The sequence below is a fragment of the Grus americana genome, chromosome 14 (assembly GCF_028858705.1).
Source record: "Grus americana isolate bGruAme1 chromosome 14, bGruAme1.mat, whole genome shotgun sequence".
Classification (NCBI taxonomy): Eukaryota; Metazoa; Chordata; class Aves; order Gruiformes; family Gruidae; genus Grus; species Grus americana.
Window position 1 is genome coordinate 5,418,666 of NC_072865.1, and position 26,748 is coordinate 5,445,413.

A 26,748-nucleotide genomic window follows, 5' to 3' on the forward strand; every position below is an offset into this window, starting at 1 on the left:
TCCTGCTCTGCTAAAAATTAGCACAGGGGTCGGAAGGAACCCTGCAGTCAAATTTTAACAAATTCAAAGGACTGCCTTCAATCTCTGTCTCTGTGGTTTCGAAAAATGGTAAAATCTTACATTTGAAAAGGAGGAAAGTGTCAGAACAAGAGAACACAACAATATTTTAGTATCCCTGCGAAGGGCCCTGGGTCACTAGGCAGCAACGGTTTGCAGTGCAGCCAGGGAGCAGGGACCATCCTTTCCTATAGGCTACGTTGTAAATCTTCGCAAGCGGGACAGTGTCTGCTGGCGATGTGGTTCCTCAGCACATTTTTGTATGAGAAAAAAGCTCTGGCAAAAGCTGTGGCCAAGCATGCCCTGCCAGACCCATCACAAGGAAAGTGGAGAAAGGCAGCCAGGTTGCTGTGGCTCCTCCGAGCTTCCCATCTGAAGGAAAAGGGGAGAAGAGGGACTGAGAAATGAAATGTGAGTCCTCTAAATAGCAGCTGAGAACCACTAGCACTAACTGTGAGGAACTGAGTACGAGAAGTGCTCTGGGATGTCACCTCGTCCTTGTCCCCAATGACTGCTTCCCTCTTCTCCTTCCCTAAAGTCCTCAGTGCAGAACGACCAGAAGCCTTTATAAAAAAGCAAGTTCCTACTCCATCCAATACCACCTCTACTACAGTAATCATTTACCCTCCCTAATAACAGCATTTAAATATCTGTGAAGAGATAGACTCTACGTATGAAATCAGTCACACGAGGAATTATCCTGCGCGCACACCGACCGCAGTGGCTGTAAGCCCAGGCAAGTCCTTGGTGGGAGGACTCTGGGGTCCCCGGTGCAAGACCTTGAAATTGTGTCAGCTCGTGGCACAACACAGCGTTGGAAATGTTCCTACCAAGAGCCATCGTAGTTAAGCATTAAGATGATTAAAATCACAATAGCTTCCTATTTAACTATATACAGCATGGACGGTCTCAATGGAATGGGATTGCTGCACAGGGGAACAGCCTTGCACATAAAAATAAAAAATAAAATTTTTTCAGCATGAATAAGATTATTAACAATCCTTTGCTAATAATTTTCTCTGTTTCTTTGTTTGGAAAAAGCTATTTCAGTATAGTCCAACACAAATTCCCCTTTGGTCCATGACTGCGTGCAAATGCGAAAACTACTTTTTCATTACTAGGTGATAGCTTTTTTTTTTTCATTTTTTAAAAAGCAAATAGCCTCTGCAGTTCTCTTATAAGCACAAAACAGCGATGTCGATGAGGCATGATTTTTTTTTAAATGTTTGTAAGACGGATTATTTTTAACTTTGAAAATAATTTACACTTGTCATGCCACACATTAGTGTATTTGCTTTAAAAACAGAAGCAAGGACCAATTGAAAAGAAAACTTCACTAGCCTGGCTGCCCAAGGGATACAGGTCTTTTAAACATATTTACTGGGTAAATCAATGAAATGCCTTTTTTTTCTTGTTTTTCAAAACCACTAAAAACTGCAAAGCAAGTCCTGATAAATACCCTGTTGCCAGATTTAACTAGGAAACCATTTACACATGATGCTCACCGAGGTGCCAGTTTTGCATGAGTTAAATTTTAAATGCATCCAAACCTTTGTGATTTAGCTAATACCTTTTTGCAAACACGAGCACCTCAGGCAGGGCAGGTCCCCCCACGCCACTGTGGTGGGTAACCCGGGGGCTGCTCTAACCCCCCCAGGGCTGCTGCCACCCCCCCAAATCAGCCTTGATGGCACGTGCATCCCAACCGAGGTGTACAGCGAGGCACTGAGGCCACAGGTTTCCACACACAAGGATCAGCTGATTTATAGGCTTCTCCAAGCAGGCAACAAGATGTCATAGAACTAAAAGATAAGCCAGACACAGGTATTTATTTAGCCATTAAGTTGTATTCCTAGATCAAAAACTACTTTAAACATTGGGCTTCACTAGCACATTGATCACGAGAGCAGCAGGTAAGAGAATTGCTATTACAAGCGGCAGCTCCCGTGTGGGACATCTCTGGATTTAAAGCACAGCAGGAGACACCTGTGTAACAAAAGATGTCTCATAGCCTATTCGTTCCACTTGCCTTGATAGACCAAACCCTACCCATGACATAGCACAAGATGCAAGAGAACTCTGAACTTGAGGCACGTCCGCTTCTGCCTAGACACGTTTATTACCCAACATCTGGAGACAGCTGGGTGTACAAAATTTTGGGGAACAATTCACTGCCACTGAATTTTTGAGTGTTTAATGGGAAACCGTCTTCTGGTTTGGTTCTTTTCCTCCTCTCTTGATTTACTGTCGCCATCCTGCACTACCTCAGAGCCGGGCTCTCCTTGTTCAGTGAGAAAACCCTATTTCATTCTACAGGGGGAGGGCAATTCGCAGTTCCCCAAAATCCATCTCCATGCAAACCACAGCCCTGCATGTAACATCTGGCCCCAGTCTTGGGGGGGATCCCAATGGGGCTGCTCCAGGCAGAGGGGTGACCTGATCCCCGCCTTGCCCGCAGAGATCCCCTGGCTGTGGCAGCTTTCATCCCTCTCCCAAATTTCTTTCCAAAAAGGCCACCTGAGCACACCACAGGCATTGCCTACAGCATCTGGTGGGGCAAAACTCCTCTGAAACCTTTCTTGGGGTGGAACCATGTCCCACGGCCCGAGCTGAGAGCAATAAACCCCCCAGCAGAGGTGTCAGGCAAACGATGCAGAGCAGCAGCCTGATAAGGGCCAAGCATGTGTTAACAAACCAACTAAAAAAACCACAAATCCGTGCTCTATTCCAAAAAAAAAAAGATCTGTCCTCAGACTGCTGGGCGGCCTCTGCCCATTCTTTGATGGAAACAGAGCAGAAAGGAGCAGTAATTTGCTAAAAACTTCACCCATAATGCAAACCAGACTGCGGGGCTCTGCAAGGGAGCAGCCACCTCGGAGGCTGGGCTGGTCCACGCAGGGCATCTGGTGGCCACGCACAGCCAGCCTCTGCAACGAGAGCCCAGCACAGAGCACAAATAATTGCAAGGGTTTCCAAAATCCTTGGGAAACAAAAACAAAACAGGAAAAAACACCCCAAACCCTCTCCTGAGAATGTTTTCAGGGCAGCGCTGGGCCCTGCCCACTCTTCAGCCCCTCCTTTGCATCGCCAGCGTGGCTCACTGGAGCACTTCGGTTCCCAGCTCTTTTCCCAAACGTGCCAACCACGTTCACCAGGGCTTCACTGTGGAGATAAGGCACCTTTTCTCCTTTTCTATAAATACAAGATGTGCCTCCTTCCATCTGTTCACAGAGCTCCCTCCTTGTTGTACTGGATGTCTTCTCAAAGATGCTCAAGAAAAACACCTGGAAGCAAATCTAACACTGACCAGTCCAAAGGGGCGGAAAGCAAATACTGGGCTGGAGCTGCGCGGGACACCACTTGGGTTTGCCAGCAAGGTTACTCGGATAAAACGCAAAGAAATGCTACAACGGAGCCGGTTCGTTCCCTCCTCCCAATGCAAAGGGAAGGGAGGGAGTCACCGCAGCCAACTGCCTCGATTCCTGGGCCGGCAGCACTCTGCAAGGAGCGCCCCAGCATGTCAGATCGGCTTATCTGCTGCACAGCATCATTTCAGAAGCAAGAGCTCACTCATCTGTGCATCACATTGCACCAGTTTTCTTCCAAAATAACAAAGTGCTTTTATGGAAGAAAGAGTCCCCTGACTTCCCCCAAATTTCTGAGACTTAAATGAGTTCCATGTGTTCTGTGCAACTGCTTGTTTCAAGCATTTGGTGCCCAATTGGGTTTTGGATACTTTTTGTCTAATGTCCAACTATGAGAGAGGAGACAGCCTCTGTGGCGGGGATGCAGTTTTGAAGTTGGTAAGCAATTGTTTTGGAGGAACGTCGACATTTCAAGCAAATGCTTCAGCCTCCTACTGCCTTTATATTCTTCCCCCACCAGTGCCATTCCTGGGTGACAGCTGCTGTTTGGATTACCTCTCTTCTGCGGTCACTGAGCAAACTTCTTGGTTTTTCTCAGTTTTCCTCTGCCTACAAGCGAAGCCTCGGTACCATGTGGCTGTGCCCAAATGCACTGGCAACTGAGATGCAGATGCACCAGCTGCACTCACACCCAAAGTGGGGAACCAGAAGAGAAGCAGCACAAGAAGCCAGAAACCAAAGCCCTGCTCCAAACCAGCCACTGGGAGGTGAAGGACCTTTTCCACCACCCATCCTCACAGCCATCCTCATTACCAAGCCTCCCCCTGTGTGAGCCAGCTTGGGATAAGGCAGCCAGCTGGGGGTAAGTCATCACCCGAAAAGCCATGCACGTCCTGTATCAGAAATCTGCCTGCACAGAAAAGTTCTCCTTGCCATTTTCATCAGCACCTTCACCAGGCCCCCTCTCCTCTCCCTGGCCAGAAACACTGGAAGCACAGGAGATAAACAAATGCATCTGCAAGTCCTCTACTGGGTGGGATATAAGTCAACTTTTTATTTTCCCTGTGGAAGAATTACCTCTAAATCAAAAGAGAAATAAACTGCTGCCATGAAGAGCTGGTCTTTACAAAATCGTTGTTGTCTCCACATCAGAGAGCCAGCAAATGGACATAGCAGGAAAATACGCTGGATCTGCTTTCCCTACTTAAAGAGGTTTTCCCCTCTAGGCAAATAATTACGTGAATTGGCCACAAAACTGATATTAAAATAAAACGAAAAAGACTAGAACTACAAAGTTTGCCTTGTAAAATAAATATTTGTTACTTCTGCTTTTGGGCTCTTACTGGGAGAAGTATGTGTGCAAATGGCTTCATTCACAGGAGACGCTCCTTGAAGTCTGAATATTTATGAGTAAAGATACTCAAGAGAACAAACACAAGACCGAACCCTAAATTACAGTTATGACCTTGATGAACCTAGCTAAGAAAACTAAATAGCCAGCTTACCAACAGAAGCCTTCATTTTGGAGATGGATACCGATCACATGACACAGGATTTGAAAATATCTAAGTCTAGTGATACCAGATGTTAAATATGATTTTTTTTTAATTTTGTACATGCACAACCAACCAAAACACCCATGCAATGTACAGGCACTCGTGTCTGTAATGAGCTACCACCCAGGGTCTGGAAAGCATCCGCCTAATGTGAAAAAAAACCAGTAAAAGTCTGAGATCCACATGCTCTTCCCTACAGCCCATGAGATGTGACCACGTAGCATGGTCTCCAATATCTCACATGGGATTTCTGGCAGCCCTCCTGAAGAGCTAAAGCGCTGCCTGTTGCTCTGGTTTGGGCATGGAGCAATCTCAAGCTACGCACAGCTCCTTCTGTGAGGAGCTGCACCCTAAGCGTGCCCAAGCAGGACTTGGAGATAATTGCATAGATGGAGGCAACTCATCAAGTCATCAGGCAAGTTACTTCTACAGTTCTCCTATAAAAGCAGTGTATTATTAATGTCACATCTGTTTTTCTGGTGTTGCCATTTTCAAAATGCCTGGCTAAGTGCATGTCTTGGAGCTTTCTGGTAACCTCTGAGGGACCACAATGGGACGGAGGAACTGCCACCAGGAACGGGCTTGGGCACGTGTTTCTTATTTCCCACACATCGGCCTGTCTGCATTCATAAGACATTCATGGGTTGCACACAAATAACTTGCACAGACTTTCCCTTGCTAAGTTACCTACAATAATTGAAATTCTTAATCACGGAGGGGAGAAACTCCCAAACTCTGTTGGTTATGGCCAAGGTCTAGAGCTGCCACCAAAGCCCCTGTCATGCTGCTCCACTGCACTGAGGTCCTGCAAGTCAAGGAACCAACTTCCCTTCTACACGTGCTCTTCTAACCCCTCTCCCAGACATCAGCTCAGAAAAAACATTTGGCTTCACTTTGTGTCTTGGAAATTAATTAAAACCAGAGTTTATAATCCTTACAAGTTGATTTCCGGCTACAGGCATTACAGCTGACTTCAGTGGATAACTCTGGATTTACAACACTGTAGCCAAAGAAAGATGTATGAGCCAAAGCTCACTGTGCAGGACTCCCAAAAATAAAGTTTCTGAAGACGCTGAGCTGCTTAGCTCCAACAGCTCCTTAGCATGAGGTGGACTTTAAATACACGACAATGGCCTGTACAAGAGTATTTCAATTTTGACCGAGCAATTATTCCCCGAAAGGTGTGCCAGCGTTGAGCAATGCCTGTGATGTGTCCCTCCTTTACCATAAGTCCATTCAGTGATTATATTGGTGTAGTTACCTGTCATCGGAAAAGGATGCTACTACTCAATATTGAATTATTTTGAGTAACAAGCTGCATTACTTCTAAACAGGCAGAACTTGAAGCTGTTTTCTCCCTGCCTTCCCAAAGAGTTCCCACTGTTAAAAGAGACAGGCGGGACGATGCCCGGGCTCTTCCAGGCAAGATGCAAGTGATTTACAAAATTCAGAAGGCAAATATTATATGCGGGAGAAACAAAATGAATAACACTCTGCTCAACTAAAAATAGATGCTAATATTCTAAGGAAAATATATAAAATAGGAGACAACTCTGTTTCTTATCATACTTTTTTTCCCTGCAAAGCCTCTTCCCCGCTCTGCTTTTTATTAATGAAGACGTGCACATGAAGTAATTCCCCTCATTAATCAACTTCATTCCTTTGGTTTCTTCCCACTTGAAGTGACAACCCTCCATTTGGGATGTCACGTAGTGGTGTAGCAGAGACTGACTTTAAGGAGGGACAAGTAGCAGAGGCAGATGAAACTCTCAAGAAACAGAGACTTTGGCTTCAAAAGGCCTCTCTGGTAGATGGGAAGAGGGAAGGAAATGGGTTCTGGTGAATCACAAAAGCAGGATCTCATGGTAAAAGAGGAGAAATATCATGCAGGAGGACAGCTGAGTAGTTTGAAGGCAAATGTAAAACCATCCCTGCATGGGGCAGAGGAAGGGACAGGGCTGCTAAGAGCACCACCCAACCATTGCTTCTCCCCTCCATACATTATCTAACTCCATTAAAGAGCTACACAATGGAAAGATCCACCTGCACTCAAAGGTGAGCTGCAAAGCCTACTCACAGTTCAGCTCTTCCATCTGCTCTTCATTTTCTCTTTTTTCCTCCTGCCCAGATGCAGCTGCCAATTCCTCTGCTCCCCTCCCAGCTTTATGAGGGCAAATGCCCCCCGACACGCTGACGCACTGACAGCACATCAAGTTGAGGGGAACTGCTCTGCAGCACGGATGCTCCTTGCCACAGAGAGCACAGCTTGGGACAAGTCCCAGTGCCTGGTTCTCCCCAATAAGAAACACATTTCCATCATCACAGCAGCCACACATCTGCTTTTCCTCTGCTCCAGTGCGCCCTCATGCAAACCCAGCTCAAATTTTGGGGCTGTCCTTCGGTTTGGGGATGGGCTGGGTGGTCTTGGGGCAAAGGCTAAAAGTGTCATCCAAATTTTCCTTCTCAATCTGATCTAAAGGCTGCTGTCATCTCTTCAGAAAAGCTGGCGATGGGAAGCACCAGAGCTGAACGATGCAGTTAAACCAGCAGTGGCTGGTGGTTCTCCTGTGGCAACGAGACCTCCACATGCACTTGGACCTGTGCAAAGCCCAGAGCAAGGACAACTGGGGCTCCGCCACTGTCCCCACAGGTGCCGGCCAGGTCCCTGAGCAGGGGGGTTGCAGACACAGCAGTACCACCAGGCAGGGCTAACCAAAGGCAGATCAGGTTGCTCAGGACCTTGTCTAGAAAATTGTCATTTTGTCTCCTGAACTGCCCATTTTGCAGTATTTTTATCATTGTTTTTTCCTTAGAGACCACTGCATTTCTAATGAATCAATGGAGCCCTGTAATCAATCTGTAATTACCAACTATTCTGGGATTTCTGTATAAAGGCATCACTTATCCTGTAGTTCCCAGTCACCGACGCTGCCAGTTCACACCCCAGGACACCATCCACTACGCACCTATGCGTTACTCCAGCCCACCACCACCAGCATGAAGAGCCAGAGAAATGCCCTGGCATCCTGCAAGAGGGATCACACAGATGTCACACAAGAAAAGCGACCTGCTGGTTCCCCTCTGCCTTTGGGGCAAAGAATTCTGCTTCCCCCAAGTTGTTGTTTTAGGTAATTTTCTCCAAAGAGGACTTCCAAAATTAGTGTTTTGGCACCAAGAAGAGTAAAAGACACCTCACCCCCCCACTCTCTGGTGCCTTCGACTGAGTTCTTGCAAGCTCAGGAGATGCAAGGCAGGATCTCGGATTAAGCAGATTTACGCCCCAGGTAAATCTGTGCACAAAATTACACAGCCACAATGAGAAAAAGTGAAAAAATTGCAGGTATTTTGGACACTAAATAGATCTTCTGCCTTTCTCTGTCCTCAGCTCTCCAGAAAACACACACGCATGACCCATGTTCAAGCCCCTGCAGAAGGTAAATGTTATTCAATATAACAGTTCTTAAAATCAGCTCTCAGAGACCCTTCTACCCACCAAGGGCCAGCTCTCTTGGGAGCTGAAATGAGAAGGGCAGTGAGTCATGGGCTTCTGCCCTGTAGACCAGCCACCAGTGTCCTGCAAGCCACCTCTGCCCAAGCCGGGCTGGATGCAGTTTCCACTGTGTGCAACCGCATTACCTGCAAAGGAGAGGTTTTTATATTGCAATTTTGTTTTTTGTTAAATGCTGTTACAAATCTGGCAGTGCAAGTTTCACTCTTCCACCGTCAGCTTTCCTTATCTCTTAGAAAACCTCCAAAATGGATTAATTATTGGCCTGGGGGTCAAAAATGTTTTTAACATCAGCACTGCAATTAAAAAAGAAACAGAAAATGTCAGACAGGACAATCTTCAAGCAGGTGATATGGCAGAGCCATGTGTATGGCAGCAGATATCAAAAAGGCTCTTCTTCCCTTAAACTGACCTTGATATCCAAAGTTCACATTAAATTAATTATCTGCACAGTCAAATTTGTCTGAAATGGGCCAAGTTCAACAGTTACAGGGAAAGGGAAGAGAAGATAGACCCATGCAGCCCTTAGCCCATAGGAGCCTACACAGAAATTCAGGCTGAGGTATATGCTGTGATCTACGTTCAATGGGATGTCAAAACCAAGTCAAACAAGACCAGAAAAGCAACAAAACTCAACATTCTTCATAGCTGTTATAGTAATGTTAGCAGGATATGCCATAGTCCTAAAAATAGAAACTAAATCCTCTCTGGGGTTTAATAATAATGAACCTATAGAACTTTGTAACGAAGAAACAGTTTCTGCTGTAAAGTTTTATGGTAGGGCACAAACCCCTCCCCTTAAGATGTTAAGTTTCAAAATATTGAAAGCATCTTATAAAAGCTCTTTGGGTGTTGTTTCCAGAGCTCTGGTTCACTCACCCCTTCAAAGCTTCCACTGCTTGCAGCCCAGTTATACACTACCAGCTCACAAACAAACTCAAAGCACCACTAGCCAAGAGACACACGTGTTACCACACCTATCTCTGATATCAAACACTGTTTAATATCCACTTGCTACTTCTGCATTTGCACCACATCTACCTCCTGAAACAGCTCAGAGTTTATTTGATCACCCTGAAGAGAACTAAATAATTAATTTGACTATGTATCTGGATGTAATAAAACCTACCCATATGCTTCTGCTGAATAAGACTCTCAAGCCTGCTTTGTGTTTAGTTTCCTCCTTCTTCAGGTATATGTATTGCTTTGGAAATGCAATCATCATCACCTCCCTATTAGATAAAGCTAATTAGCATAGCCACAGCCATGTGGATGCAGTAATTCACTGTTTGCTGGGTTTGGCTCAGCCAGTTTTGCAAAGTCAGGAACAAGACCATCCGCACAGCTTGCCTGGACTGCAGGTCCCAGGTGGAAGGAGAGGGGAGGAAAAACCTTCTGGCAGCATTAATGCCATTTTCCCAGTGCAGATGTGGTGGCAGAGCTGGAGGTCACTACCAGTCCCTGACACAATCTAGGAGAGACAGAGCAGCACCAAAACCCCTCGCTCGCCAGGAGCTGGGATGAGCACAGTGCCAGGGCTGCCCACCGGGACAGGCTGGGGGTGATGCTCTATCCTAGGAAAAAGTCACTGTTTCCTTCCAGCATTTCTGCTTGTTAGAACTCTGCAGCTAAACCACACACACAAGCTTTCCCAGAATATGACCAGCACAGAGAAGACAGGGCAAACCTGCCACGGGCACTGCTAAACCAGCAGTGGTTAGCCACATCCCGCAAGAACAGAAAGCCACCCTAAAACTGCCTTTAAAGAGTCTAATTAGACCAAAGTGTCCTATCTTAATTTCTAATAAATTCAACTCTTTATTTCCAACAAGCCACTCGTACATTTGTATAACCACCTTGCTCCAGCATCTCAGCTGGGGCCGCTCTGGCTGCGGGCAGGTACCGCCTGAGGGAGACAAACCACCGCGCTGCACCCTGGCCATCCTTCCCCTGGAAAGCAGCAGGATTTCCTAACACACTCATCTGGGCAGCGGGGAAGGAAAAAAAGAAAAAAAAGAGCATCAGCCACAGGAAGGAGAGGGCTGACTACTTTCCTTTACCTTTTAAATGGAACAGCAGGACAAATAGGCAAGAAGCCCCTTGCGGAGCACGAGGTGGTGCAGGACTCACCGCACCCATTCAAAAAGCGGGTACAGAGCTGGAAACGTGCTGTGAACATGGAGAATCTACACAGTGATTTTTACCAACCTGTTACACTGAATGCGTGCACGGGAGTCGCTCCCTGATGAGCTGTCGAGCCCCTCGGAGCCGGAGCACTGCGGCCATCCAAGTGCAGTAATGTGGAGTAAGGAAGCCAGGCAGCAGGCTGCAGCTTAGGATCTGGCCAGAACAAGGACTCCCTCCTCCTGCAGAAAGCAGCTCAGAGCCTTTAACAGCCCCAAGTTACCAGCCTTTGGCTTTATTTCTGCCCCAGAAGACACCTCCCTCTAACACAGAGACACTTCAGCGGTGCCCATGGGCATGGGAAGGGCAGTGCATCAGGAATTATCCCTCCTCCCAGCCTGCAAAACCTCTCCTTGCTGACAGCCTTGGCAGGACACTTCAGCTCACAGGGAACATTTTTGGAGATGGGTGAATGAGGACCTATCTCAATACCTGAAGCTCTTTAACCAATGTCCCCAAATTTGGCCACCTACAGCTGGGAGTAGGACAAAGCCTTCGCTATCTTTGCAGTCCAGTGAACTCTTAGGGAAGAGTGTTAATAATACCATGAAAGGGCTCAAGTATTTCACCTCCGTAAACAGTAATGGAGAATATTGTACGGGCTCCCGAGTTTTAGGGCTAAATCCCTCAAAAGCTATCACTGATGAAGAGGGAGGGAAGAAGGTAAAAAAAAGAGAGACCAAGACAGGCAAAGAAAAATCAAGTGTCATGGAAAAGATGGAGAGGACCACGCAGTGCAGATTAGAAGAGAACAAAAATAAAAGGAATAGCAGAGTTACCGGGTAACCATCGCGTCCTGACTGCCCCTGTGGTGGGGGAACAAGTGAGATAACAAGTCAGTCAATGCACCTGTAGCAGTGTGACAGCACAGAACAGCAGGCGGGAGATGGGGCCATTGGCTCCCCAGCCAACCCCAGGACTAATCTCTCTGCAGAGAAACCTCTCAGGGCAATTTTCGTATCAGAAAGGTCACACCTATGGCGTATTTTCCCCAGATATTCATCTCTAGCTACTTACCGAGGCTTTTGCAAACTCACAACCATCCCTGCTGCCTGTGCTCCATCCCCGCCACCCCTGAAGCCACGGATGTGCAGGATGCATGCTAGATCCTGGCTGTAAGCCCTCCCCAGGACACAAGTACCAAGAGGTACGGGAACACCCGGGCGCTGGGGAGAGGCGGGGAAGGCTGCGGCACTGCCAAGCCAGTGGCCAGGACAGCTTGTCACCCCGGGAGCAATCGCCGGGCTTCAAACTCCTATTCCAGCACTTGATTCAATGAAGGTTTGCCCCTCTCAGATCCATTAACTTCCTCGCAGGATGCAGCTCTCCCAGCTCACCTCTAAGCTTTGCTTTAGTTTGCAATGAAGCAGAAAGAAAAGCTGATGCTACGGGGAAAGACCTTACTTAAGTTGCTAGCAACACCTGCAAGATCAACAGCATAAACCACAAACTATTCAGGATATTTCACCTTTTCTGCTCCCCTCGGGGGGTTCCCAAAGGCGTTTACAGCTCGAGCTGCCGTTAAACGTGCCGCGAGCTAACAGCAGAGGAGCCTGCTGCAAGCCAGACGTAAGGCAGATTCCCGGGAAGGAGCTGTTAAGTATTAGCTGGTACACAAGTAGGCAGTAAAGCGTGTATCTGGTGCAGCAATGTCATCTGCTACCATAAACATAGGTTATGTCAGCATGCTGCGGATATACAGACTCATACGTTTCTTATGGCATGAAATAGCTCTGGCAGCCCCCTCCGTACCACGTACGGTGGTTCTCCCGTCTTGCTAAGTGCCCCTGCAGCTTTTAATGCCTCCTGCAGCACTACTGATTCATCCAGAAACAACATTGACTTCAACAACCACCTATTTAACAAATTACAGTCTTGGGATAAAGCGTACAGTGAGATTTTTATGGAGACGTATGGCACTGGAGCACACACAGATAAATAGGAAACACTTGTAACTCCCAGCCCTCGCTCGCTGGTGAGTTCCCCAGCCAGCATGCTAATACATAAAGTGTTTGTTAATATCTGGGACTGTAAATGCTTAATTACAGTCTGTGGTAAGTCTATCCTTCAATTGTAGAAATTTCCTACCCAGCATATGATTTTAATACCCTCGGAAACAGAGGTTTTATAGCACATCTAAGCAGAATACCCCTTACTCACAGACAGGACGATCAATCATCCAACAGCCACAAATCCTGTACCACAAATTCTAATAATTTCATATACACAACTAGCTTATGACAGCCAAAAAATAAAATACCAGAACAACTGCTACTAGGGAACAACAGAATTGAGGATACGGTTTTAGCAGAGTGCGATGCTGTACATGTAGGATGTAATCAATTCCTTATGGCCAAAATCAAGAAACAGAAGAAACTAATAGAATTAAATACAGTACTGTTGAAATAAAATAATATTGTGGTTCTGTGGGTTCTAGGACTTTTATTATATATTATGTTTAAAGAAGTCTCTGGCAAATGCTGCTTATGCTAAAAATACAGGATTATTATGATTTTTTTTTTTTAATGAACTAAATCAGGAGCTGTCTTTTAAAGGAGGACAAGGGGGGGGGGGGAACAAACTCTTGTTTGTGTTAAGTCTCCCCTGTGCTCCGTTTGCAATTCAATAGTGCCGTGGGAACCAGGAAATGAAACCAACTTGAGACAAAGAAAAATTAATAGTGCACCATATGTTGCCTATGCCGAATTGCGTACAATAAAAGTGAACAGACAGCACACGTGAGGAAGCGTAACCCAGCCGGCTGCGTGTGGGCTGATAACAGACTCTGAACAGGAGCACAGCTGAAATGGTTAAATAAATCCATTTTAAATAAGCCAAAGTACTTCCATGAAGAGGAAAATGTCCCTTCAAAAGATGTATATACAGAGCTTTAAATAGGCAGTATCCTCTTCATTTGTAACCTGCCATTGAGTGAGGAATTACGGGGGTTTTTTAAATAATTAAGCCAAATTGCATGAATTGCAGAGAAGAAAAAAAAAATAGTCACCCTGCAGAAGCCCTGTGAGGACCAGCTCTAGCACCCAAAAGGGCTCCCCAGCCTCAGCAGATGCTCTCCATGACCTCAGGGTCTTCCCTGATGACGTGACCGTGATGCAGGATTTGGTGAAGCAGGCGAACAGCCGTGCGCGGCGTAGAGCTCTGGGCCAGGCAGACAGGAATTCACCTCCCAACGGTGCTCCTGCAGTCAATGCCCAAGTCACCAATATTTCAAAAACCCATGGAGTCACTTTTATTGTGTGGGTTGGAGAGGCTGTGTTGCAGTTTTTAATTACAGGAAAATGAATTTATTGACAGATTGCATTTCTGAACACAAACTAACAAGAAAAATTCATTTGCTTGCATTTCTCAAGCCAGAGTCTTGGATTTATTGCTAATGCTGGACACAACTTTTAGAGCAAAAGCATTCAGATTTCCTCTAGGAATGGTTAAGTCAAAGCTGTCAAGTCTTACATTTTCCTGATTTGCTCGTTCAAAACTTAGCCAAAATAATAATTTTGCTTAAACCCCTCTTAAGTCTTTACAGCAAAAAATGAACTTGAAATAGAAGCAAAAATTCAAAGGGTAAAAGCCATTAACGAAAAACCCCACAGACAGCGCTGTCGATCCCAGGAGAACCAAAGCCATGTCGCTGTGACAGCCCCCACGCTCCACGTGCATTTTCTTGTCACCCTTTGGCTTTTAAACAGATTTACAGAACTGGAAATTAATTAGCCCAGGAATAGTCAGCAAATTTATTCCTCCTGAAATGATCCCTTTTCAACCCAGTGACGCTCTACAGGAAGAGAATGACGTGAAGAAACGTCTCTGTTAGTTCAACGATGGAGAAGGAAACATGTGGCTGCAAACAGCCTGTGCCTCTCCTCCTCCTTTTGGGGAAGAAAGGTAGAAAACCAGCAGCACCTACTGCCCATAATTTCTTTTTTAACAATCCCTCAGCAACTTGGAGGGCACAAACGAAACGCTGTTTTCTCACTCCAAAACCAGCGGGAGAACATCAGATTTGGACATGGTGGTAGCACAGCCAAAGGCACGTCTGAACATTTGGAAGGAGGAGTTGACACATTTTCAACTATTACCCCTTCAAACAACAAATTCCCCATAAATTTTGTGGTTGCATTGGTAGGAATGCTCATTATTCTCCCCAAGACTTCAAAGAGAGAAGCAAGCAAGCTATGGCTTTCCCTCTGGCCCCCCTTGTGAGGCTACCAAACCCGTATTAAATGATGGAAACACAACAGATACGAAAAGCAAGACAGAGTTTTAGAACTTAAAAAAAATTAAAAATTACTAAAATGTTAAAATATTAGCACAGCACTCTCTCTGCTAAATGGAAGTAACCAAAGAACTCTTTAAAGGAAAAAACTCTTTTTTTACTGAATATTTTCTGGGTTTAAAATTACTTGAATTCCCTCAGGGTCGCAAGTTAAACATTTTTAAACTTTTTTTCCCCCCCTCTCTATTTGTCTACAATCATGAGAAAAAAAAAAATACAGCAGCATCTGGTACCAATTTTGCTTCCAGACACACCTCTACCCAAAAATGCTATGCTTTTGCAATGACACCGAAAGGCAGGGGAGGGGGGAAGGGGAAGCCTTAACTTTGTTGATCCAACAGTAAAATCCACGATACTTACTGCAGGTCCTGGAAAACAAAAGAAAAACAAAGAAAAAAAAAAGTCAATGACAAAGAAGAAGTATAATCTGATGAAACAGCACATAGCAGGAACCAAAATCAGAGCTATTCGGTACTTTTCAGTTCATTTCCAATGGGATGACTTTCCAGATACACTTAACACCATCCGCATCCTCCCATTATGGGACCATCTCACCCGTGGCAGTACTTACACGGGGTGTAAAACCACTTTTCCCACCTTTTCCCCCAGTGTGATTCTGTTCCCTCTCCCCACACAAGACCCCAGGCATGTCACAAGGCATCACCCAAGTTCAGGGCCTGGGGCATCACGTCCAACCACGGAGCAGTACCAGAAGGAAAAAAAAAAAAAAAAAAAAAAAGACAGGCACAGCTGGAATTTTATGAGCAAAAAGCACATTTTCACCATGAAGCTTATTTTTCTTCAGGTTATGCAAGGAGCTGGAGGTATGCTTGCAAAAGCCAAAGGAGCAATGCAGTGCTGGGACACCTGGCAAGGACATTGCTACAGCTGCCACAGATCCCAAACATCGCTGGCACTTGGTCCCCACCCCTCCCTGACCTCAAAACACATCACACAACCCCGTGGTCCTGTGTCACCTCCGTGCAGCCCCTGCTCCAGGGCTTTGCTGTGTTCAGAGCCAGCCAGTGGGCTGATGCACAGTGCCTGAGATCCAGGGGAAAATCTCATCCTCAGCAATACACCTTGGGTACTCGTGCCACAGTCTGAAGCTGTGGTTAATGGCAGTAGAAAAAAAATTCCTCCTATATTCCCCTGCAGTGCAGGAGTCTTTGCTGCCTGCCACACTGATTTCTGCAGCTTTCCCACCGCTCGCCCAGGCTGGTGCTATGCAGAGGTGAACGCTGAGCCCCTAAATCTAATGCAATCCACATTTCACTCCCGTTCGCAAGGCAGCCTATAGCTCTCTGTTTGGGGCTTCTTCATGCTCCATTTCCTGCCTGATCAAAACCAGAAACTAATCACAATTAAAGAAGAAAAAAACGTGGGAAAAATTAAAATGGAGGAAAAAAAAAAATCAGCTTTGTTAATTTTATATTATTCAATAATATAAAACTAGAAGTATATTTCAAGCTAACGCATTTTCAAGGTTTTTAAAATGTGTTTAAAAATTAGAACATTGAAAAGTTGTATAACAAAACCCAAGAAAAGCCCAAGAACGGTGATTAAACACAAGCAATGACAGGCAACACCTGATGCCAAGAATTGGCTCATTAACCTGTGTTCATCAGCTTAACGTGGTCAGCTCCATGCACAACCACAGCCAAGCACCCGGCTGGTGTGGAGGAGAGGAGACAACCTCCACATCTCCCTCCATGCCCAGAAGCCTATTTTCTTTTGCGCTAAAAATTCACACAGGCTCTTAGCTCGCTTTCCTTGGTTTAATTTCTTATGAATACAGAAGTCAATGGCTCTGTGCCAATTTATTAACTGAGAATCATAAACCTGATTTATTAACTCACTTATGCCAAGCTACCCACAAAGGCCCTTTTGTAGAAAAGTCAAAACTAAGCCTCCAATAAGCAGCAGTCAGGAAATTATTTTAATATGGGATTTCAATCATGTACCAATTATAATCTCCTTGGAATTTGTTGCCTCTTTCCTTTTCTCAGCTACTGTTTTCTCCCAACACGTGCAGGCAAGTGCTCTTTTAAAATGCTTTCCTCTCAAATACAGGAAATCAAAGTTGGATGGGGGTCTGTACACACAACATGGGATGCTCTCCATCTGCATCAGTGGACTTACGTTAATCTTTAGCAGTGCTGTTGGCCAAATAGGGCTAGATAAATCTTCATTAAAGCATAAAGTTAAACCTATTGAACTGATCTTTTCCCCTCCTAAGAACAACATAACTCTCTGGCTTGCTGAACATGTTTCTCAAAAGCCTAGCCACAAGGCACTTGTTTCCTATGGAAGAAAGTCAAATATTTTGCAAGCCAACAATAAATGCAGAAGTGAATCATGTGCCAAGGGGCTGCCCCCCACCCATGCCCAGCCATGTGGGCACATTGCACAAGAGACACGCTCTTTTCAGAAAAATTTGCTAGAATTTACTGCTAATAATTTTGACTAGAAAGAATCAGCTTGAGAGCTCAAAAGGAAGAATGAAACCAGTTGGAGATTCTTATTATAATGAATAAAAGTTGGAAACAGCCTCTGTGCATTTAAAACTCTCTGACAAATTAACTTGGGGGCTTATTTCAGAAGGAAGAGGAGGAAAACAAAATAACCTGCAAACGGACAGGTTTTGGTCTACAATTGATTTGCTATAGAGAAGGGAAACCTGCCATGCTCTTCCGTGATGTGCAGCATACGTCATTGCTATGCCGCCGGGAGCGAACACCTAGTACCTAAGCCTGCAAGGGCATGGAGATATTTGGAAACACCAAGAGATTCCTTAAGAACATGAACAGTTGTGCTAGAGGGAGGGGAAAATAGAAACTCATTAAAAATAAATGACTGATTTCCTGATCGACTAAGGTTAATGTTTTTTTTGTGTATCCGAAGACCTAGCAGGTCACAGTGGTATCATCCCCAGCAGTACACAAACATATGGGAAATGACAGGTCACAGTCATTTGTTTCCAAGTATTTTTGCAGCTTGGGAATTTTGGGGATAAGCTACCATTTCTGCTTGATCTGTAAATCATTTCTCATCTGAGGTTTCCTGCCATGACAGGAGACAGCACTGTCAGGCGGGGGAAACAAAACCAGCCAGACCTTTCCAACCTCAGGAGGAGTCAGAGGGGACTTTGCTGCTGCCCTTAATGGGCAAAGGACCCGTCCCCAAGGTAGCACACACACATATCTGTGGCCACCTGACATAAAAAAACGACAATTAAAAAACCATACGTATAAACACACATCAATATCTCTATAAAAATATACGTATGTGTTATTTACACACAACATGTATATACACAGACACAAGGTTATTAATCCAGGATGCTATAAGGGAAGTAACTAAGTCATGGGCAACAAGGAAGGAGGACAACTGCTACAGTTATAAGAAGTCATGGGGTTGGCTCTACATCAACCTGAAAAAGAGTATTTGTCGCTGCCCGTTGACCTCAGTAATTCCTACCTGTGCCTCAGCGCTGGTGCACACAGGGAAAACGCTCTCCCAGCAAAGGCTCATTATCGAGAGCAAACCTGGGGCAGGTTACATTTTGCCTAAAGTTCAGTAGAAGCCAAAGAAGTGCTTTGGTATGAGGGTATATGTATGCAACTCATCGTGAGAAATACAGGGAGCACTGAAAATCCCCAAATAAATACAAAGTTCTGCATGATTTACCCATGTGCATGCATGCACGCACACGCTTACTGAAAAATAACAACTGTATATTTACACTTGTCCACACAATCACATGGGGCTTGAAAGGATCTTAATGGGTAAAATATGGGGTTTAAATAAGTGTAGGGCTAGAAGAGAACATTTCACTGCATAGGAATTGCTTTGCTTTTGTTCCTTAAGAGCTTTAGATTCTTCCCTGCTCTAAATGGGGATATTTCTGTAAACAGAATAGCTATAAGGAAAAAAATAAATAAATACTTTGCATCAAACTTTGTTAGGAGTTCAAATTAAAGAAACAGTTGTAGCATAGTGTAAATTTGGAAACCAAAAGTCATAGGGGGGAGTCGGGGAGCAGAAGACTTTTATCCCATTTCAAACAATTTCAAAACATTTCCCCTACAAGTGTTTTTGAAATGGAAAAAATTTGTAAACAAAACTTTTACTGCCAGAACCAGCAAGTTTGTCAAGTCAATGTTTTCTAATGAAATAACACTTCATCAAAAAATGCCCTTCCAGGCCTACCTGTTAGGGCAATTTTGTGCCTAAAACAGCCAGCGTCTCCTCCCTTCTGCTGAAGGCATGCACAGTTGATGCAAACAGGTGCTACCCAATGCCGCAGCGATCAGGTTTGGGTCTTTATATCCAGAACCAGCTCTTGCTTCATGTGAGGAGAGCAGAGACGTACTCAGACTTCCCAGATTTAACATTTCAGGTGTATTTTCTCCCTGATGCCTTCTTGAGGTTCAGATCAGTTTTCAGACCAACCTTCAAGCCAGGAGAAGCAAGCAGCGTGCCGTTACGAGAGACACAAGCATCATCTCCCACCATCTAGCTGCACAGAGACTTTGAATCAATATTTAAACCAATTAAATCCCCTAGTCCTGGATCCAATTAATCCATCCTTCAGGAACACGCCGGTATGGATTGATCTTGACAAAAACAAAACGTAAAGCCGTACCCCATCCTGCTCACGCAACACCAGCTGCAAGCAAGAGGGGAAGCTAAACCTCCCAGGTCCTCCGCTAAAATCCGTGTTATTTCACAAATGCTCACTACAACAGTTGAACCATGTCCTTGCTGGGACGTATCACGTTAAAAAAATAAGCTAACATGACATTAAACATGATTTTGCCTTTGGCATGCAAAGAGAACTGTATCTGAGACATGCAGGCTGGCTGTCAGGACCAACCGCAACAGCTAGTCCTGCAAAACCTTCCTTCCACCTCACACTCAGAGAAGACTGCAAATCCCACGTAAGGCTGTATTAAAATGTGGTTCTCCTTTTATAAGCTGTCTCCACGGGTGGGTGCACGTGGGACTTCAATGCTGTGCTTGCTTTCCAGCTGCACAAGAAACCACTGCTGTTTGTGTGCGGGAATAAGGATGATGTGACCTGTGCGTTGGTCCTGGTGGGATGGGATGGAGCTTGGGAGACGCTGGACCTGACTGTCGAAGGGCCGGCTCAGGAGCGACACCTCCCCAAGGAGCCTACCGGTGTGAATCTCCTGGCCTCGTGGTAGCAACAGTAGAATAAATTGGTCTCTGAAAGCAACCTCTTCCACGCCGGGAGCACTCAGGTGACTGTCACTGCAGCGACTCCATCCCTGAGACCAGCTCTAGGACACGTGTGCTGCTCCTCAGTCACAGCCGTGGAGGCGATTCCCATGGGGCCAGATGATGGTGAGAATAAATAAAATGGGTTGGATGGAGCTGTTTGACTCAATTAGTCCCTGGTTTGTTCAGCTGGGCTGACAGCGGCAGAAATGCTCCCCCAGGCACCTGGTCTTCGTGTCTGAGGTCAGGGAAGAGATGACAGTGGGGACAAACATGCTGCCACGGGAAGCTTGAGCCGCTGGTGGAGATACGAAGCATGAGGAAAGGCTGGTGCTTAGCGCAGCCCCCCCACCCGCAGGCTCCCCCACCTGTTGCATTTGTGCTTCCCTACCACAAAACACACTAAGCCAAGCCCAGAGGCAGGGTCCCAGTGGGACCCACCACCTGCCCTCAGCATCTCCTGGGTTGGGAAATCAAGAGGCAGCAATGGAGGTTCACCCCTGCACTCTGGCAAGTGCTTTTTTTTGAAGCACGTGCAGCCAGGCTTGCCCCACTTCCAACAGGCTAAACAGTTAATTTTTTTCCCCTAGAAATGGTTTAAAATTAATCTTTTATGGTATGGTGTCTTTCTGTGGTAGAGAACAGTTGTCTCAGCGTGCTTTCATAATAATGAATTCTTAGTTAAGAGAAACAGAGCTGTTGAATTATTTTTTTTTTAATTATATGAATCCATCATGGCAAAAGAAAAAAAAAGTAAAGTTCAGTCTTGTTTTAAATCAACAAGAGAGTGCGATTGAAAAGGGACAGAATGATTTCTTAGAAATTAAGAGACATATTGAAAGTTTCTCAACATAACCATTTCAACAACTGCCAGAAAAAACGTTCCTCTTGGCAGGGCTGAGACCAGTGCTGAGCCTTCTGGCTCTAGAACAGCATTTGTCTGGAGGCTGTAAAGCTATAACCACGCAGGGTCCCTGGGGATGGACACTATCATGCTACGCCAACAAAGTTTTATTCACATTTATCAGCTGTAGCGAAGGAACAAGGACCTGGTTTATGTGTGCTCAGGTTCTCAAACAAATATAGAAATACATATTCAAGCTATCTGTGAAAACAAACATCTGGCAGCTCGGCCAAAACCAATATACAGAGGGACGTCTGCTCTCCGTGTTTCTGTCTGCAGTACAGCAGAGCAATCCGGGGGGCTGTGCTGCATTGGAAGATTTAACTGGCGTGCCCCATCGAGGGTGTGTGTGTGTGTTTGTGTGCACGTGGGTGTCTGCTGCCGCCATCCTTCTGCTTCAGAGGAAGAAATCCATTCAAGTATCCACTGCCATCACATGCCCTGTGGATCTCCCTCCCCCAACAGCATCTCACTCTCCTTGATTTTCCTCCACAGTGGCAGAAAAGTTCAGAGAAGATCATAAGTTGTTATTAATGATTGATTTTTTCTTTTTTTATTTTATAATGTTTGTTTTCCTGTTGGTCCCACACTGATTCCCTGGCAGCTTTCTGCTTTGTCAGAGGGATGCTCAAGTGGCACTTGCAGACGTGCCACAGCACGAGGGCAAATGTCACTTTTCAGAAGCTCTTGTGTGAAACAGGGAGAAGGGGAGTGAAAGGCAAGGGCGTGCTCAAGCTCAGCACTACCTCCCAAATTTTTGTATGGGCTGGAGAGACACCTTGGACAACATCTACGTAAACACCTGCATATAAAAACCAAATTTGTTGGCTAAACTCACCAGCTGCCCTTGGTTGAATGCTATACTCCACGCTAAGGACATTAAGGAGCACAGTGATATTTAAAAAAAATAGCAAACAACAGAATCAAAGCTACCTGGTGGCTATTCCTACAGCCCAACTGCTAGGAAAATGGGGTTCAATGAAGCAGGCTGGGATCCATCACAACCCCTATGAATGCAGTACCCATCCTATGGGTAATACCTGATGCTTCAGGAGCAAAAATAACTTAGAAAATACATGATGCACCATGAAATACTATCGATAGAAGACAGAAGGGAAATGCCTGCCTGCCTTCCACAGAGATCGGTCCACAGCCCAGAGCACAAACCCCCCTGAATTCCTTTCCCCAGAGTTTTAAATATTGATGATCAGAAGGTTACATTGCCCTTTTTGAAAACCCAGTTGTGCATTTGCTATAGCAACAGCAGCAGAGAAAAGCTTTCTCGCTACCTAAAATAAAAATCATCTATCTGGTCCCCATTAATTCACTCAGCATTCAAGAACCTAAGAGCCAAGGTGTGTAAAATTTCTTATGCTGCTTTGTGACATACAGAGGCAGTTGCAAACTGCGTGGCTTTCTAGGTACGTCCCTGTCTGACCATTTATCCTTAGAAAGAGCAATGCCAACCGTCTCTCTGCCCTCTCCAACAGCACTTCAGACCTAACAGCAGAATGTGAACAGCACTTCTCCCCAGCTGAACCGGGATCGGTGCTTTTCCATTTCACAAGGCAGGGGGGAAAAAAAACCCTCCACTAGATACCAAAATGACAGAGGCATATAATTAAAGCAAACAGCTCAAAAATTCCCAGTGAGGGCGGTTGCGGTTTCACCCGGTCTGAAGGCACACTGAATGCTCAGGGAATGTGCCCAAGGCTGGTGGCTAAGGTTTGGTTATCCCCGACCCCGAAACGCAGACACCATCCATCACACGCGTGGGACCAGCAGGCAATCGTGTGGATGTATCCGCACGTCGGGAACAAACCAGTGCACACTTCCCATCTAGCACAGCTGCAGCATTGTTATATTTTTGTGCTAATTCACAGTCCCACTTTGCTGTTAGATGGCATAATAATGGGTCTGAATTCTGCAAGGGAGAGATTGAAGGACTGATAGAATATGCAACATCAGTGGGAGTTTTGAGGTTTGGGTTTGGTTTTTTGTTTGGTGCTTTTGGGGGGGGGGGGGGGTTTGGTTTATTTTTTTGGTTTTATAAAACCTTCATATCCAGCACGCATGGGTGCAGGAAGCCCCCATCCTACAACCCATTAGATGAAGATGACCAGCATTGTTATCAAAAGGTTCCCACCCAGCCCAGTGACACCCGGGGATGCCCGGAGATGTCACTGGGGAAAGGCGATGCTTACCAGGTTCTCCTCGCCGGCCAGGCTTTCCCCGCCTCCCTGGAGGGCCTACAAAAAGCAGAGAGCAGAGGGTTAACAATGCCCCATGGGCAGCGAGTCCAGGAGAGGACCCACCAACACATCCTTCCCTTCAGAGCCAGACCACCTTGTGGCTTCCCCTTTTCTCAACTACCAAGAAAATACGAATGCTGCACATATCAAATACCACTTTTTTCACAAAATATATTGTTTCAGTGAAAAAGTCAAGGCCAGGCTCCAAGACAAGCTGGGAAGTGGGTTTTGAAGTTATTGGAGTTGCCCATGTAGTAGAGGAAACCAGGTCTTAAATGCTCCAAAATTCTGGGAAAGACTTTGCAGAGTAGCTGGCAGTTCTGTGCGGCTTATGCACACTGCACATGGCTGTTGCAGTCTTGCAAATCACAATATTTAAAGTATTAAAACAAGGAACAGAAACCTTTTGCTACTAATCATTATCTGAGTCAGAAGAAGTTCCCACACTGACTGCTAAAACAGTCTAGATCTGGTGACATAGCTACAATTTCAGGCCCGGGTTTCAGCTATAAAACACTTGCTTGTACTCTTACCCATCTGGATAGCAATGGCTAAGTGATGGATAAAATAACATAAATTACAGAATACTCTTAATCAAGAGAAAAAAGGCACTTAAACAATAGAGACAGATGCACAGCATTGCTCCAGCACACATTGAGCACCCAGATCCCCAACGAAGCCGTACCATCGTGTCCTTCATGCTGTTAGCTGACGTGTTGCAGCCCCTCAGCTGGAGCAAGGCTTCCCTGCCCGGGCGCTGGCAGCATCCATGCTCCTGCAACACGCACGTTGCCAGATGGGGACAAAAAGCCACTTTTTGTAGCCTTCTGCAGCAGGTCAGCCGGCTCTGGGGGAGCATTTGCTGGGTGACAGCAATGTTAACTAAAGCAAGATCTCAGTTTTTATCTGTGAAGCTATGCTGCTCCCTCTCCTTTCTGCTACTTTTTTTTTTTTAAGCTTTAAGGGAAAAGGAGGATAAACAAAGATCATTAAATATTGCTGCCCTCCTTTCAAGATTTCCTTCTGCATAAACATCTCTGCCCAAATGTGTAACTGCATCTCCAGCCATGGCCTGGAGTTTTTCTCTTTAAAGTCAGGACAAACTGTTCAGCAATCCCTCTCCCCACCATCCCTCTGGGGATGGTGACTTGCAGCCAGAAGCCCAGGGTGCCCTCACAAGGGGTTGGTAGAAAATGTCTATCGGAGCTCCCTAAGCAATTTGCTCACAATTTTGGGGGGGGGGGGGAAGAAAAAAGAAAAAGCAGCAGCATATTTTCAGCCTCTTTAATTCTTGAAATCAGGTAGATAATTATACCACATTACGCCCAAGATGAACATTTACTCCCTCCAGCCTGAAGCCAAGCCGCTCTGGAGAAGAACCACAACTCTGATGAAGCACTTTTCCAGCCTCAGAGACCAGATGCGACCGAGCAATTACAGCTAATCTACCTGTATCACTCTCTTAGCTAATTGTGGTGGTGTGACCCCGGGCAGAGCCTGAGCCTCCGCAGGCTGCAGCCTCCCCATGCACCCACCACTCCCTGGGGTGGGGGAGCTGCTTTTAACACCAGCCTTGCTTAATCCTTCCATGTCTTTTGACATCCTCCTGGATGCATTTAATCTAGAGCAACTCGCTCAGTAATGATTTTACTTTACCTCTTCTGCTAGCGGTGTGGAGAAGGCACAGGGTTTCTTGGAGTAGGAAGTGTCCTAATGAAGGTGTAGGAGAGGGAGGCAGAGTTTTTCAACAAGTGACTAATGAGTTGGTAGTGATGCTTTGAGGCAATTTAGAGGAGGGTTGATACTGAAGGGCAAATGCACGGAGCTCCCACATAAAGCTCAGGTTGGAGCCTTGCAACTGAGAACACGAGAAACCAAAGATTCTATTTAAAAAGAAATGTAATAATGAATTCTGTATTTTTTAAAATTTAAGGGATTTCTTAATACTTCATGCCAAAAGGGAAAAATTGACCATTGCCTACACTGGAAAAGGTTGCCCAGAGAGGTTGTAGATACCTCATCCCTGGAAACATTCAAGGTCAGGTTGGATGGGGTTTTAAGCAACCTAATCTAGCGGAAGATGTCCCTGCTTATTGCAAGGGGGTTGGACTGGATGGTCTTTAAGGGTCCCTTCTAACCCAAACTGGTCTATGATCTTCTAATTCTTTCCCTACAGTCTTCAAGGAAATCTGTAAGATGGGCGCAGCACATGGAATTACAAGTATAGCTTGCTTGTGGCAACCATGAGATAAACCAAAGTTGAGACAAGAAAGAGGAAAAATCCATTCTCGTCCTGGTATATTTAATCGGAAGCAATTTGGTCAGAAAAAACGTAGTATTTCAGAAACAACATCTGGAATCCTGCTGCCATTCAATAGCTAAATATGGAAAAGGAGAGAAAATTTTAATGGGGATTAAAAGAAAGAACATCGCACCCAGTATCCAGTTTGGGGAAGACTTGTGAGTGAGCCGCAATTCTGTGATGCAGATGTGGGTGAGCAAGAGGACAGAGACCTCCCAGCTCCCTGCAGCGAGAGGACAGGCGCAGGAGTAACCCAAGAGTTGTTAATGCCATCTACAACCTCATCCTGTGCAGATATGATTAAGTCCATGGTCTGTACAATTAGAAAATGCTAAAATAATAATTTCCAACATATTCTGGGGGGTCAGCTTTGGATACTGCTAAAAGAGCTGGGCATAAAGTGAATCCATATTACACCTCTTGTTTCCAACCCCTTTAAGAGACTACAAAGGAAATTAAGGAGACCTGGGAATTCGTTTGAAGATAAATGTTCACTTGAAACTGTTACCTAATGACTCCATCTCTTAAGACCTTACAGTTTGATGCTTGTTCAATATAATTAAGATTTATGTTGCATTAACATCAATTGGGTAATAGCTAAGCCTTTTCTTCTAACCATGCCAGCTCTGCTGTATCAGTTCTGGGAGTTCTTTATTTACATTGTTATGAAAGGCAGTTTGGGAGAGGAAAATGAATACAAAGCATAAAACAGCCTATTTTTAAACAACTTGTCATGTTCAAGATAAACAGTCTTAATCCAGGGCACAATATGCAATTTCTGACAACACCATAAGCTTTCCAGTGAGATGATAGATTTAGTAACACAAAGACAAAGAAAGAGAATGAAATATATTGTTATTTGGAAGCATTATGAGGAAGAGCTGATGGGTGGATCTAAAGAATAGCTACTCAGAAACAAGGTAAAAAGTTCACAGTAAATAGACTCAATTGACTTTGCTGTTCTGCTGGGTAGCAGTCACTTATGTCATCTACTGTAGGCGAGCAAATGAAATATTAAAAAAATCAACAGCACTTTATAGTTCATGTAAAATATTGTTGTTAAGAGCCAAAACCAAGTAACT

At 45.2% G+C, this 26,748-nt stretch overlaps 1 protein-coding gene across 1 annotated transcript in view; it reads right to left on the reverse strand.

Annotated features, from left to right (window-relative positions):
• Positions 1 to 26,748, reverse strand: part of COL23A1 (collagen type XXIII alpha 1 chain) — a 187,009-nt gene that overhangs the window by 30,214 nt on the left and 130,047 nt on the right. Inside the window, exons 3-5 of the mRNA XM_054842298.1 lie at positions 23,317 to 23,361; positions 15,325 to 15,332; positions 11,450 to 11,476 (exon numbers count right to left, since the gene is read on the reverse strand). Coding sequence (XP_054698273.1) covers positions 11,450 to 11,476; positions 15,325 to 15,332; positions 23,317 to 23,361 — 80 coding nt within the window. The remainder of the gene's footprint in view (positions 1 to 11,449; positions 11,477 to 15,324; positions 15,333 to 23,316; positions 23,362 to 26,748) is intronic.